This window comes from Phocoena sinus, chromosome 12 (genome assembly GCF_008692025.1).
Source record: "Phocoena sinus isolate mPhoSin1 chromosome 12, mPhoSin1.pri, whole genome shotgun sequence".
In the NCBI taxonomy this organism is placed as follows: Eukaryota; Metazoa; Chordata; class Mammalia; order Artiodactyla; family Phocoenidae; genus Phocoena; species Phocoena sinus.
Genome location: NC_045774.1, coordinates 72,452,950 through 72,468,305, shown reverse-complemented (window position 1 = coordinate 72,468,305; position 15,356 = coordinate 72,452,950). Strand labels below are relative to the sequence as shown.

The 15,356-nt window shown below is 40.0% G+C and overlaps 1 protein-coding gene across 44 annotated transcripts in view; it reads right to left on the bottom strand.

The window, feature by feature from the left end:
- Positions 1 to 15,356, bottom strand: part of SNAP91 (synaptosome associated protein 91) — a 155,376-nt gene that overhangs the window by 91,417 nt on the left and 48,603 nt on the right. For 41 of the 44 annotated variants that reach the window (XR_004352548.1, XM_032651402.1, XM_032651400.1 and 38 more), the window contains exons 3-7: positions 10,121 to 10,263; positions 9,412 to 9,487; positions 8,555 to 8,657; positions 6,673 to 6,766; positions 4,894 to 5,005 (exon numbers count right to left, since the gene is read on the bottom strand). Coding sequence is in view for 43 of the 44 variants with exons in the window: in XM_032651402.1 (XP_032507293.1) it covers positions 4,894 to 5,005; positions 6,673 to 6,766; positions 8,555 to 8,657; positions 9,412 to 9,487; positions 10,121 to 10,263 (528 nt within the window). In the remaining variant the exon portion in view is untranslated. The remainder of the gene's footprint in view (positions 1 to 4,893; positions 5,006 to 6,672; positions 6,767 to 8,554; positions 8,658 to 9,411; positions 9,488 to 10,120; positions 10,264 to 15,356) is intronic. The other 3 variants (XM_032651442.1, XM_032651443.1, XM_032651446.1) reach the window with 2 other exon arrangements.

Sequence of the window (15,356 nt, the reverse complement as noted above, 5' to 3'; positions counted from 1 at the left end):
TGGTTTTGAACTGCACACCACGGGCAGGAATCTCTCCCCAGGAAAGGCAAAACCTCCCAGGGCACTGTATTCGACGTTGGTGACTGGCTCGCCCAATTCCATTCTATCTTTTTCTAGACTCATGAGAAGCCAGGGATCTGGATGCAGATTTAGTTCCGCACATTAGACAGACCTGTGGGCGATCTGGAAGGTGAAACTGAGGCCGAAGCAGCAGGCTTCCTGTACCTGAACAGCTGTTTCCTATGGCAAGTGATAAGATCCTTGGAGGGTGAGCTACCCTTCACAGCATTTCACTGTCACCCTCCAGCTTTCCTGGGCTTTAGGGAATAACTGTCACAGTCACAGCCACTTGACCTGATTCCCTGGATTATAGCTTCAAGTGTCCCTTCTCCAGCTCCCTAGTGTTGTAAGGCAGCCGAGATTGTTTCAGCCTACTTTCAAGTACTGGCCTCACAAGCAGTAGCTTCCCTAGAGCACAAGAACTGGTTACTTCAGGAGCATCTCAGGAGGCCGAGACCAGAACCAGTTCCTGTAGGCTTCCCATAATTAAATGAAGACCTAACCCCTTGTTTTGAATCCCTTTCTACTTAGAATACGTAGAGTGGTTTCTGTTTCTCGCATTAGACGCAGTATTTGGTGGCTGAAGAGGCTGTAGAAATCAGACCCTCGAAAACGTCAAAGGGAGGAATCTGGGATTAGATAGATAACTGAATGAATGTGAAGGCTATGATGACCACCGGCAACTAGTGGAGAATGGGATTCTCGGAATCTGTGCGGCACAGGAGCAAAATAATGACTTAAATTATGACCTGTGGTTTTCTGAAATAAGCACATAGAATGGAGCTTATCAGAATAAGCAGCTGCTGGGATAGACCATGACGAGAACAAGGCAGATGGAACTGTGGGGTGGACGGCTGCTCCCGACTCCACTGGAGAGCTTAAAAAGGAAAACGACAACACAGGATTTAAAATGACTGGCTCAAGGCTCCAGTCATTGGAGCTGTGGTACTCCAAGCTGCCCTAAAATAATCTTATCCCTACAGACACAGGGCTGTCATCGCCAAAGTCAGAGAGGCTAATCTTGTGAGTTGCTGAATTATAATGTATGTGGGCAAGTTAAATTTCAAGCTTCAACATGGTCTCCTTTGTGAAAGTTAGGACTCTTATTGAAAAAGAAAACTGGAAAGGAAAGTACTTGGGTAGATTCAAACCAAAATGAGCTACCCTTGTTGGAAAAGCTTTTCTTTCTCAGTCTGAAGAGGCTGGTCCTCCGTTGCTTGGAGATCCTGTAATCAACCCACCTTCCACGAGGGAATAAAAATTCTCCTCATGGGCTTCCCTGGTGGCGCAGTGGTTGAGAGTCCGCCTGCCGATGCAGGGGACACGGGTTCGTGCCCCGGTCCGGGAGGGTCCCATATGCCGCGGAGCGGCTGGGTCCATGGGCCTGGGCCGCTGGGCCTGTGCATCCGGAGCATGTGCTCCGTGGCGGGAGAGGCCACGGCAGTGGGAGGCCCGCATACCGCAAAAAACAAAACAAACAAACAAGCAAAAAATTCTCCTCGTGCTCTGTCCCTCTACTTCTTACTCCCTTCCCCTTGCCAACTGCTTCAATACCCAGAATGAGATTTAGAACCCAGCAATCCAGCATGTCCTCAGGAGACAGGTACAAAGCCTGACTCAAGAGGAAAAAAACATACACGCTAAAAGAAGTGTAAGACCGTGCAAATCCATGTCGGCAGTCGGGATGCCAGATAAAATACAAGACACTGAGTTAAATTTAAATTGTAAAAAATAATTTTTAGCTTAAGTAGGTCCCAGATATTCCATGGGACTTACTAATACTAAAAAAGTTACTCATGTTGATCTGAATACAAACTGAACGAGACGTCCTGTAATTTTTTCCTCCTGAATCGGGCAATCCTAATTGATAAAAATCTAGAGAATTTAAATAAATTCTAAAGGTTCTGAGCAGTAAAGAAGGACCATTACGTTCGTTCTTCTGATGTCACTGATAATTCACCAATTTGCGTGAACATGCCAAGAAGCACCGATTGAAAATGCTGGCCCGTATAGCCAGGAGGTGGAAGCAACCTAAGTGTCCATCGACCCGATGAATAGATAAAGATGTGGCACATATATACAACGGAATATTACTCAGCCATAAAAAGAAACGAAATTGAGTTATTTGTAGTGAGGTGGATGGACCTAGAGTCTGTCATACAGAGTGAAGTAAGTCAGAAAGAGAAAGACAAATACTGTACGTTAACACATACATATGGAATCTAAGAAAAAAAGGTTCTGATGAACCTAGGGGCAGGACAGGAATAAAGACACAGATGTAGAGAATGGACTTGAGGACACAGGGAGTGGGAAGGGTAAGCTGGGACAAAGTGAGAGAGTAGCATGGACATATCTACACTATCAAATGTAAAATAGACAGCTAGTGGGAAGCAGCCGCATAGCACAGGGAGATCAGCTCCCTGCTTTGTGACCACCTAGAGGGGTGGGATAGGGAGGGTGGGAGGGAAACACAAGAGGGAGGAGATATATGCATATGTATAGCTGATTCACTTTGTTATAAAGCAGAAACTAATACACCATTGTAAAGCAATTATACTCCAATAAAGATGTTAAAAAAAAAAAATGCTGGCCTGAACATCCGGAAGTGGATCTAACACAGTGGTTCCCAAACTGTAGTCCCCCAAACCCAGCACCATCCAGGCCCTCATTAGATATGCAAATTCTCAGGCCCTACCCCAGACCTACTGAATTAGAAACTCTGAGTTAGCATCCAGCAACCTCAATTTTAATAAGCCATCCAGATATTCTTGAGTAAGAGCCTTGAAACACAGCCAAAAGCATCTATTCCTACTCTTCTGCAAAGGACACTTACCAGAGTGACTACACACATGGGAAAGGGGACATACCCAGAATTTTCAGGGACACAGACTCTAAGCCGATGCTAGTCTCTGGGGATCCAAAATGTCACTATATTTTCTACCGATCTGAGTGGAGGCTTTCTGGGGATTAGGAGATTTAAAAAAAATTAGATCCAGTGGATGCATGAAACTATGAGTGGTTATTTCCCCAGTTTCCTGAATACATAGATGAAATACTTTGAAATACACAGAAATACTTTAAACCTAGCAGGATCTCCACATCGGTTTCATGATCTCTACAAAGATACAGGGTAGCAATTCCATCATATTCCCAGTTAACTTGCATACCTGGTTTGTGCAAAAGATGAGTGAATCTTAGAGATGAACTGTAGGTTACTGGAAACTTAATCAGGTGATGATTCTTACTTGTAGAGATCCAGATGTGTCCTCCTTTCCAGCATAAAATCAGCACAGTTGCTGACATGTGATCAGCATCTATCAAACTAGCAAGTTCTCTTCTATCTACCCCAGTAAACACAGCCCATCAGAAGCAGTTTTCTTTCATCTGGCTGGGATGCCAGTACATGGTCACTGTCTTATTTCAAGTATATTAACCTCTCTGGTTGTCATAATGTCATTGGATATCACTTGACATCAGGTTGACTGTGGCTGGTGGGAAAGAATTTCAGGTATGCTAGGTGCCTAGTAAGTCAGAGGCAGGTCAAGGGGAAGGAGAGAGAATCTATGAAAGCCCAGGGACCTGCTACATCGATGAAGTTTCTGCGGGTCCGAAGGTCCCCTCCATCTGAAAGACACATTGCTTCACCTTGCACTCTCTGTAACAAAAATGCAGGCGAAAGTTTTGCCGAGCTTTTTTCGGTTTTGGAGGTAGCATAGACAACATGTGTATGTGCTGCTCTAAACAGAGTATCGGTGTATGGTGTCAGATGGAAGCAGGGCCCAGCTCAAGGAAGACTCTGCAACTGCTCCAACCTGGGGCCACTCGGGCCTTTGTTCCTGCAAAGCTAAAGGCGCTGCAAGTGTCTACAGCAGATCCAAATGCTGCAGGACAACTCTGGCACGTGCCAATAGGAAAATACAACAGAAGCCTCTAGCGCTTTGGAGCAGGGCCATTTCTTTTTCAGATAGTAACTGATCTCCTTTGGAAAAACTGCTCTAGGCTTGCTTCTAGAGACTGAAGTTCTGACCAGAGAATACCAAGTGATCATAAGACCTCAAGCGATATCTTATATACCAAACCGTAAAGCTAGACAAGCGCAAGAATATACTCCATCATCAAACGGAGGTGGTAATATAAGCGATCAGCCTCGAGCAGTGCCTGAATACCCATGTAGGTTGTATGAACGGGTGGCTCATACTCCCAGCATACCTACATCTTCTGGACGGCTACTTCTCCCTCCAATCATGCCTATAGCCCCTGGGAGATCCCTATGACCAGCTGACAGCGGGAAAAATATAATTCAAGCTTGGTTTAGAGATGTTTTCTCAGACTGGCACTAGGTGGAAGTGGTTTGCTGAATCATTATATCCCAGAAAGGGGTGACCTTGTCAGTAGAAAGAAATCTTTTACTGTAGGCCAAACGTCAAGCAGTGTATCTATCTGATTTTCACTTTATGGCAAATGAAAGATAGTGAGATGTATGGAACTACATCAAAATAGGAGCACCTCCAGGGCAGGCATCAGAGGTAGCTGTCAGCACAGTGGAACAGTTATGTATTGTTATGGGACTTATTCCAAGAGGCAAAGCCTAGAACCTGCTCCTTCGGTCATTCCAAAATTTTGTAAGCATCAAAATCCCTGTATGAAATCTCTTTCTGCTGAAAATACCTAGAAAGCTTTCCATTCCCTGCACTTAATCTCGACATAAGAACACACACAGAAATGTGACCTGAATGAGCCGTGTATTTAGATTTTTATGAAGTCTGTAGCATCCAAATCTTTGCATTCTGATACAGTCTCTCTTCACAGACACCATGCAGTAGTTCTACCTACCAAGTAAATTAATAACTCCATCATTGTAGCAAGCAAAAAGTTTGATAAGGTCCTTGAAAAGAAGCATGAATGCAGCATTTATGACACCATTTGTTAGTTCATTTGGATGTACCTAGAAACAGATGAAAATTTCATAAGTTAACTGCAGATCATCAAATGACAATTTTTCTCAGAGCATGTTAAGAAGTCTCAAATGATGACAAGAAATTCATTCATATTCACCAAATGCTGCATAACTCTTCGAGTAACACTACCAATATCAAAAACTGGATTGCCTATTTTTTTTTGCTTCAATTTAAGTCAATGAAGTTAGTCCTATCAATTAAAAGACATATATACATTCTATGGGATTAATGACCCACAGATAAATCAAATCCAACTTTTGAACACCTGAACTCCTGTTGCTTTTACTATGCCATATTACATTCTTCTCCTTCCCCTGGGTAACGACCTCTGTGGAAGGGTTCAGGCTCCAGGGGCCTGCAGTGACTCAGAGAGGAAGCCTAGCACAGGGAAAACATACCTTAGCCGGCTACCCCTAAAATAGTTCTGGAGACTCACAGTATTCGCCCACCCAGCAAATACTCTAATCACTAGCACAAAGAAGAATGATTTCTCTCCATTTCCCAGTCCTTGCTCACAACTCCTCACGCTCTGCTCTTTTTCCTTTTCTGACTTCTTTTCTCCTTTAAGTAAGACAGTACCAACATTAAGGGTAAGGAAAACAAAGAAAAATGAATAATAAGAAAAAAAGTGAAGAGAAGCAATTCCATATATACCTAGTGATGTCCTTACTGTCAAATCTGTCAAAAAACAGTAAGATGGAAAAAAAAAAAAAAACAGTAAGATGGTTTGCTGCTTTAAGTGAAATTTCACAGGAGTTGGGTGTTGTGACCAGGATAGACGAAACCATAATCTTAACAGAGATGTTAGTTACTAATATTTGAGGAAAATCTTTGTTTTAGGCAACCACCAAAACAGAGGAAAGATAACAATGTGAGTTAAGAATCTTCCTACAGGGCAGAACATTTTATTTTCACAAATCAGGTATGTTTCATCAATTAAAATTTTTAGTTTGAAATAACTGCAAATCCACATGAAACTGTGAAAAATATAGAGATTCCCATGTACTACTTACCAGTTTCTCCCAGAGGTAAAATCTTGCAAAATTATATTACAATGTCACAACCAGGATACTGATATCAATACAATCCACCCATCTTACTCAGATTTCCCGTTTTACCTGTTGTGTGTATGTTTAGTTCTACATCATCTTATCGCATGTGTAAGTTAGTGTATCCAACATCACAGTCAAGATACAAGTTTGGTTTTAAGAGACAAGCCACGTTGGTATTGGCAGGAAGAAGGACCATGACAAAACAAAAATAATTCTCTTCCATGGATGGTGCCATTTAAACAGACTGTATAAAATAGTTTCTAATAGTAGGCTGGGGTATTTAGCTGCCTGAACGTATGTTTTGCAGCTACTTTATTCTGTCAAACACAACAGGAGGCCACCATCCTGCTCTGAACATGGGGATCCAAGAATGCACCACTCGTAGTTTTCCATGACTCAAGTCAACACCTGCAAACTTCTCTGACAATCTGGACAACCAAAATCCTCTATTCCTCACTGATGGCCTAAACTAAGTGTTCACCTAATTCAACTATATGAGGGAGACCTAAATCTGTCTCCTGAGGAAATTCCTTATCTGTAGCCCACCTTCAAATAAAAGGCAGCATGATTGTGTAAGAAGCATTTTCTGGTGAGGTACGTACGTCGAATTCCAGCAGTGCATCAATCTGTCCCTGTAGTATGGGCATACTCTTCAGTAGTTTCTCAGGAGCCATTATCCTCATGACACCATCAGCCCTACAATTTAACAAAAACCAAAAAGGTAAGACTTACTTGTATGTGGAAAATTTGAGACCACATGCATTGTTCCAAACTGTTTTCCTCCTATTTCCTCGTTAATCTCCTGGGATGATTCTGAGATGTGAAGAGGCTTTGGCTGGGTCCCTTCTCTATACTCCTTCTCACCCACATGCGTTCCTTAACCACAAAGGCCGTGCTTTCTATGCACTGCCCTCAGGAAGAAAGCAATGTGGTCTGGATAAAAGAGGCCAGCTGAATTTATGAATGGATTTTTCTAAATCTATAGTAGTATTACTATAGATTTAGTAGTATTAAAAATCTAGAAATAGTAGTATTAAAAATCTAGGTTTCCTAAACCCCAGTTTGTTTGTTTTTGAGAGAGAGAGAGAGAAAACATGTCTTGGAAGTCTTCAAAACCTGTAGGACTGGGAACAGAATTTATACTATTAAGCATCAAGTGAAGAAAAAGGCATTCTGATTTGCAGTTTGGTCAAAAAGAGCTGAGTTTAACCAGCTGTAGAGAACGTGACTGGAGGTTAGCACTAAAGGGTGCATCGTAAGGGGTACTGAAGCCTGCACCCACCCACAGGCCTCTTAGGGAGCTCCTGTATCCAGAGATGGTCAAGAAGCAGCAGGAGTGAAACATTTGAGGAAAATGCCCAGCTGACACGACTGCGCTGATAATGGCAGCTTTCGGTCTCTCCCACCTCAACGGTAGGGAAAGCATCCCAAAGTGCCCTTATGTGCCACTCAGCGGTGCAGAAGTTTCTAAGAAGGCTGTGGACATATCGTGGAGAGGTCACAATCCAGCTCGGAACATCAGCCACGGCTGCCCAGGGCCATGTAAGAAGTCAGAGGAAGGCATAGCAACTAGAATCATCTCTAATGAGATGGGGATGAACTCAAACCTTAATTTTATAAAATCTTCACCCACAAGAAACTAGTTTATTTTGAATAGGCAAGTTTATATTTTTCACTACCATGATAAAAAAAAAAGTCGTTCAAAGCTAAGTTGAGGTCAGCTATCAGAAAACAGAGTTATAAAAAAAAAAAAAAAAAGAAAACAGAGTTATATCTCTTTGTGTGAATTCTTGAGACTAAAATATTAAACTTTGTACAATATGTTGCCATTATTTCAAATTAGGAATGGATACAAGATTTGCACAGATCTACAGCTGAACACTTTTGATTAAACTCAAACATCTATTTAGAGGGAAATAAATAGCAATTATGAATTAAACATGCAAGGAGTCTGTATCAATGAGATTTTCCTAATCAATGGTTAGTATTAATAATTAGTTCAGATATGGTGTGTTTTCATGTGTTTGTGTGTGTGCATGTATAACAGTTGGACAGTGTTATCTGTTCTCCAAATCTGTGACAGATCTCCACACACACATACAGTTCAGTTTCACCTCAATCAAAACACAATGAAATAACTATTGTCGACTACAGCCATGTTCTTTTAAATGAAACTTGTTTAAATTCTCTCCCTTTAAAATTATTTGAAGGTATATAACTGTTGAAGAATTTTGAGTTGATTTTAACAAAATAAAATGTTGTACCATGTCAACTCTGAGCAGCAAACCAGATTTTCTGCATGAAAATATAAATAAGTAACATTGCAACCACAAGGTAACTTGCATCTGAGTTTTTTTTTTAGGTTATTATAAACTGGGCCTTCATGATCAAAAAAACTAGTTGGCAATTAACTTAGTTGAGATAAATCAAGTATGTCTCAAAGACTTCTTCTGCTCAAATAAGTATGAGAAAGAAAAAACATACCCTTTCTTCACTCTGGCAAAATCAAATGCCATCTGTCTGTAAGAGAAAGCCTTTTCATTCAAATATCTACTATAGCGCCTTATGAAGGTAGACATGTCATAACCTGGGGAGAGGGGCAGAGGAGATAAAACTAATTAATAAAATACCTTCAACTGTGCTTTGCTAGCTCCAATTTTTTTTTAAACTCCTCAAATATAAATAATTCTAAGATGAGGTCAATAAGTGTACCAGACAGGCCTCATTTAAAATCCTACTTCAGGCAAAAATACTTTTGGCATGAGACATTCCAAGACTATTCAATTTAGATATGCTACCATCTTTGTACAGAATGCCTTTTCTGATTTTTCCTTGCATTTTTGTTCACTGTTGCAGATTTAATACATGTAGCTATCTGAGAACTATCCACGTGCTTGGTGTGCTTGCCTTATACGTTAAGTGACAACCAGTAAATACGCTGAATGAACAAATGACTGCAGTACAAATTCTATTAATTTACAAAAAAACATTTAAAACTGGATTATTTTTCATTGGCAAAGTACTTTTTCATTTCATTGTCTCTTACACCTTCATTAACAAACAATTGTGGATCTAACATACCCACTGTTACTTTTTAAGGTAAACACTGAAAAAGACAAGAAATAGAATTAATGTATAATTCATATGCTGAGTTGCATAACAATTAAGTATTTTAAAGCTAGTATAAAGTAACTATATAGTTAGGTTTACATTTTTTTCCCTTTTATATCCAATGGAGCTATCAGTTAACACGGATTTTTAATTGATAACCTCATTTCAAAAATCAAAAAATTCTGCATCAAAAACATTAGCAAGAAAATTATAAAACATAATATTCTCACCATGGGATCCACTTTTGTCCAAAAAATTACTGAGATTGAATAGTGTATTTCTAGAGGCCAAATACTGAATAAATCTCTGAAAAACAAAAGTCAGAACTAAACATCAATATTCTGAAATCACTACTTTAAACAAGTTCTGATACTAAAGACAATTTTCTAAAAACATAAATTCTCATTGTGATCTTTTTTACTCAGTATAAAGTTTCCTACGGGCTTTCTCTGAGGGGGAATAAAAACTGATCAGACCCACTGAAATCGAATTAAATTGTGTGATCTTTCATTTCTGTATATAACAGAAACACTGCAATTTAATAGGATTCGGTAGGTATCCCATATAAAATGGCTAATTTTTAGTTTAGTCAATATTTTCCAAAATTAAACATTTTTATGAAAGCAATTTTCACACAGAGGCACAAAGAATTACTTCCCAATGGGAAAATAATTTTGTTGTTCCTTTCTCCTAATATTTTTGTCCACTAATACATTTACATGGTATATACAGATTTAACACTTTGATATCCCTAACAAAATGTCTAACAACATATTTCTGAAAAACAGCTAAACAGTAGATTAAAATTGTACTCCAGATGACTCTGAACCATATACTTCCTCTTATTTTTCTCCTAATTAGTGAAAGCTTAAGAAACTTAAGTCATCACCAGCCTCCCTCCCCTGCCAGAAAAAGAAAAGTTAGGTCTACATGGCTTACCTCATTTCCATGCACCATGAGATGATGCGTAGTGACTAAAGCTTTAAATACAACCACCCAGCTACTGTTTGTTGCCCGCTCAAAAAGCGTGTCCGCCATCTGAGGAATATTAACATTGGTCTCATTGGTAGCCTGGATCAAATCTATGGAAATAGAAGATTTCAGCCAATGACACTAATGATTGCATAAAAAAATTTCATTTCAAATTTTAAACATTTAAACCTGTTGAGTTTATGAGTCCAAAATTGCACTGACAACAGCTAAAAAGATTTTCAAAAATTAAATGTCAGAGAGATTGGTTCAAGATGGTGGAGCAGCAGGATGTGCTCTCACTCCCGCTTGCGAGAGCATGGGAATCAAAACTAACTGCTGAACAGTCATCGACAGGAAGACACTGGAACTCACCAGAAAAGACACCCCACATCCAAAGACAAAGGAGAAGCCACAATGAGACGGTAGGAGGGGCTCAATCACAATAAAATTAAATCCCATAACTGCTGGGTGGGTGACTCACAGACTGGAGAACACTTAGACCACAGAAGTCCACCCACTGGAGTGAACGTTCTGACCCCACGTCGGGCTTCCCAACCTGGGGGTCTGGCAACGGGAGGAGGAATTCCTAGAGAACCAAGACTTTGAAGGCCAGCGGGATTGCATTGCAGGACTTTGACAGGAGTGGGGGAAACAGAGACTCCACTCTTGGAGGGCACACACAAAGTAGTGTGCGCATCGGGACCCAGGGCGATGAAGCAGTGACCCTGTAAGAGACTGAAACGGACCTACCTGCTAGTGTTGGAGGGTCTCCTGCAGAGGCAGGGGGCAGCTGTGGATCACCAAGGGACAAGGACACTGGGCAGCAGAAGTTCTGGGAAGTACTCCTTGGTGTGAGCCCCCCCAGAGTCTGCCATTAGCCCCACCAAAGAGCCCCGGTAGGCTCCAGTGTTGGGTTGCCTCAGGCCAAACAACCAACAGGGAGGGAACCCAGCCCCACCCATCAGCAGTCAGCAGATTAAAGTTTTACTGAGCTCTGCCCACCAGAGCAACAGCCAGCTCTACCCACCACCAGTCCCTCCCATCAGGAAACTTGCACAAGCCTCTCAGATAGCCTTATCCACCAGAGGGCAGACAGGAGAAGCAAGAAGAACTACAGTCCTGCAGCCTGTGGAACAAAAACCACATTCACAGAAAGAAAGACAAGATGAAAAGGCAGAGGGCTATGTACCAGATGAAGGAACAAGAAAAAATTCCAAAAAACAACTAAATGAAGTGGAGATAGGCAACCTTCCAGAAAAAGAATTCAGAATAATGATAGTGAAGATGATTCAGGACCTCAGAAAAAGAATGGAGGCAAAGATCGAGAAGATGTAAGAAATGTTTAACAAAGACCTAGAAAAATTAAAAAATAAACAAAAAGAGATGAACGATACAATAACTGAAATTAAAAATACACTAGAGGGCTTCCCTGGTGGCGCAGTGGTTGAGAATCTGCCTGCTAATGCAGGGGACACGGGTTCGAGCCCTGGTCTGGGAAGATCCCACATGCTGCGGGAGCAACTGTGCCCGTGAGCCACAACTACTGAGCCTGCGCGTCTGGAACCTGTGCTCCGCAGCAAGAGAGGCCACGATAGTGAGAGGCCCGCGCACCGCGATGAAGAGTGGCCCCCGCTTGGCGCAACTAGAGAAAGCCCTCGCAGAGAAACGAAGACCCAACACAGCCAGAAAAATAAATAAATAAAAAAAAAAAAAAAAAAAAAAAAAATACACTAGAAGGAATCCAGAGCCGAATAACTGAGGCAGAAGAATGGATAAGTGACCTGGAAGACAGAATGGTGGAATTCACTGCTGCAGAAGAGAATAAAGAAAAAAGAATGAAAAGAAATGAAGACAGACCTCTGGGACAACAATAAACAAAACAACATTCACATTATAGGGGTCCCAGAGGAGAAGAGAGAGAGAAAGGACCAGAGAAAATATTTGAAGAGATTAGAGTTGAAAAATTCCTTAACATGGGAAAGGAAATAGCCACCCAAGTCCAGGAAGTGCAGAAAGTCCCATACAGGAAAAACCCAGGTGGAAACATGCCGAGACACATAGTAATCAAATTGGCAAAAATTAAAGACAAAGAAAAATTACTGAGAGCAACAAGGGAAACATGACAAATAACATACAAGGGAATCCCCATAAGGTTAACAGCTGATTTCTCAGGAGAAACTCTACAAGCCAGAAGGGAGTGGCAAGATATATTTAAAGTGATGAAAGGGAAGAAACTACAACCAAGATTACTCTACCCAGCAAGGATATCATTCAGATTCAATGCAGAAACCAAAAGCTTTACAGACAAGCAAAAGCTAAGAGAATTCAGCACCACCAAACCAGCTCTACAACAAATGCTAAAGGAACTTCCCTAAGTGGGAAACACAAGAGAAGAAAAGGACCTACAAAAGCAAACCCAAAACAATTAAGAAAATGGTAATAGGAACATACATATCGATAATAACCCTGAATGTAAATGGATTAAATACCCCAACCAAAAGACACAGACTGGCTAAACAGATAGAAAAACAAGACCCATATATATGATATCTACAAGAGACCCACTTCAGACCTAGGGACACATACAGAGTGAAAGGGAGGGGCTGGAAAAAGATATTCCATGCAATTGGAAATCAAAAGAAAGCTGGAGTAGCAATACTTATATCAGATAAAATAGACTTTAAAATAAAGAATGTTACAAGACACAAGGAAGGACACTACATAATGATCAATGATATAACAATTATAAATATATATGCACCCAACATAGTAGCACTTCCACACATAAGGTTACTGCTAACAGCTATAAAAGAGGAAATCGACAGTAACACAATAATAGTGGGGGACTTTAACACCTCACTTACACCAATGGACAGATCATCCAAACAGAAAATTAATACGGAAACACAAGCTTTAAATGACACAACAGACCAGATAGATTTAATTCATATTTATGGGACATTCCATCTAAAAACAGCAGATGACATTTTCTTCTCAAGTGTGCACAGAACAGTCTCCAGGACAGATCACATCTTGGGTCCCAAATGAATCCTCAGTAAATTTAAGAAAACTGAAATCATATCAAGCATCTCTTCTGACCACAACACTATGAGACTAGAAATCAATTACAGGGAAAAAAATGTAAAAAACACAAACACATGGAGGCTCAACAATATGTTACTAAATAACCAAGAGATCAGTGAAGAAATCAAAGAGGAAATAAAAAAATACCTAGAGACAAATGACAATGACAACACGATGATCCAAAACCTATGGGATGCAGCAAAAGCAATTCTAAGAGGGAAGTTTATAGCAATACAAGCCTGCCTCAAGAAACAAGAAAAATCTCAAATAAACAATTTAACCTTACACCTAAAGGAACTAGAGAAAGAAGAACAAACAAAACCCAAAGTTAGCAGAAGGAAAGAAATCATAAAGATCAGAGCAGAAATAAAAGAAATAGAAACAAAGAAAACAGTAGTAAAGATCCATAAAACTAAAAGCTGATTCTTCGAGAAGATAAACAAAATTGATAAGCCATTAGCCAGACCCATCAAGAAAAAGAGGGAGAGGACTGAAATCAATAAAATTAGAAATGAAAAAGGAGAAGTAACAACAGACACTGCAGAAATACAAAGCATCTTAAGAGACTACGACAAGCAACTCTATGCAAATAAAATGGACAACCTGGAAGAAATGCACACATTCTTAGAAAGTTATAACCTTCCAAGACTGAACGAGGAAGAAATAGAAAATATGAACAGATCAATCACCAGTAATGAAATTGAAACTGTGATTAAAAATCTGCCAACAAACAAAAGTCCAGGACCAGATGCCTTCACAGGTGAATTCTATCAAATATTTAGAGAAGCACTAACACCCATCCTTCTGAAAGTCTTCCAAACAACTGCAGAGGAAGGAACACTCCCAAACTCATTCTATGAGGTCACCATCAACCTGATACCAAAACCAGACAAAGATACTACAAAAAAAGAAAATTAAGAGACCAATATCACTCATGAATATAGATGCAAAAATACTAGCAAACAGAATCCAACAACACATTAAAAGGATCATACACCATGATCAAGTGGGATTTATCCCAGGGATGCAAGGATTCTTCAATATATGCAAATCAATGTGACACACCATATTAACAAACTGAAGACGAAAAACCATATGATCATCTCAATAGAGGCAGAAAAAGCTTTTGACAAAATTCAACACCCGTTTATGATAAAAACTCTCCAGAAAGTGGGTGTAGAGGGAATCTACCTCAACATAATAAAGGCCATATACGACAAACCCACAGCAAACATCATTCTCAATGGTGAAAAACCAAAACCATTTCCTCTAAGATCAGGAAAAAGACAAGGATGTCCACTCTCACCACTATTATTCAACATAGTTTTGGAAGTCCTAGCCACGGCAATCAGAGAAGAAAAAGATATAAAAGGAATACAAATTGGAAAAGAAGAAGTAAAACTGTCAGTTTGCAGATGACATGATACTACTATACATTGAGAATCCTAAAGATGCCACCAGAAAACTACTAAAGCTAATCAATGAATTTGGCAAAGTTGCACGATACACAGTTAATGCACAGAAATCTCTTGCATTCCTATACACTAATGATAAAAAAATGTGAAAGAGATATTAAGGAAACACTCCCATTTATCATGGCAACAAAAGAATAAAATACCTAGGAATAAACCTACCTAGGGAGACAAAAGACAAAAGTTTTCTGTATGCAGAAAACTATAAGACACTGATGAAAGAAATTAAAGATGATATCAACAGATGGAGATATATACCATGTCCTTGGATTGGAAGAATCAATATTGTGAAAATGACTATACTACCCAAAGCAATCTACAGATTCAATGCAATCCCTATCAAATTACCAATGGCATTTTTTACGGAACTAGAACAAAAAATCTTAAAATTTGTATGGCGACACAAAAGACCCCGAATAGCCAAAGCAGACTTGAGGGAAAAAAATGGAGCTGGAGGAATCAGGCTCCCTGGCTTCAGACTATACTACAAAGCTACAGTAATTAGACAATATGGTACTGGCACAAAAACAGAAATATAGATCAATGGAACAGGATAGAAAGCCCAGAGATAAACCCACACGCCTATGGTCAACTTATCTATGACAAAAGAGGCAAGGATATACAATGTAGAAAAGACAGCCTCTTCA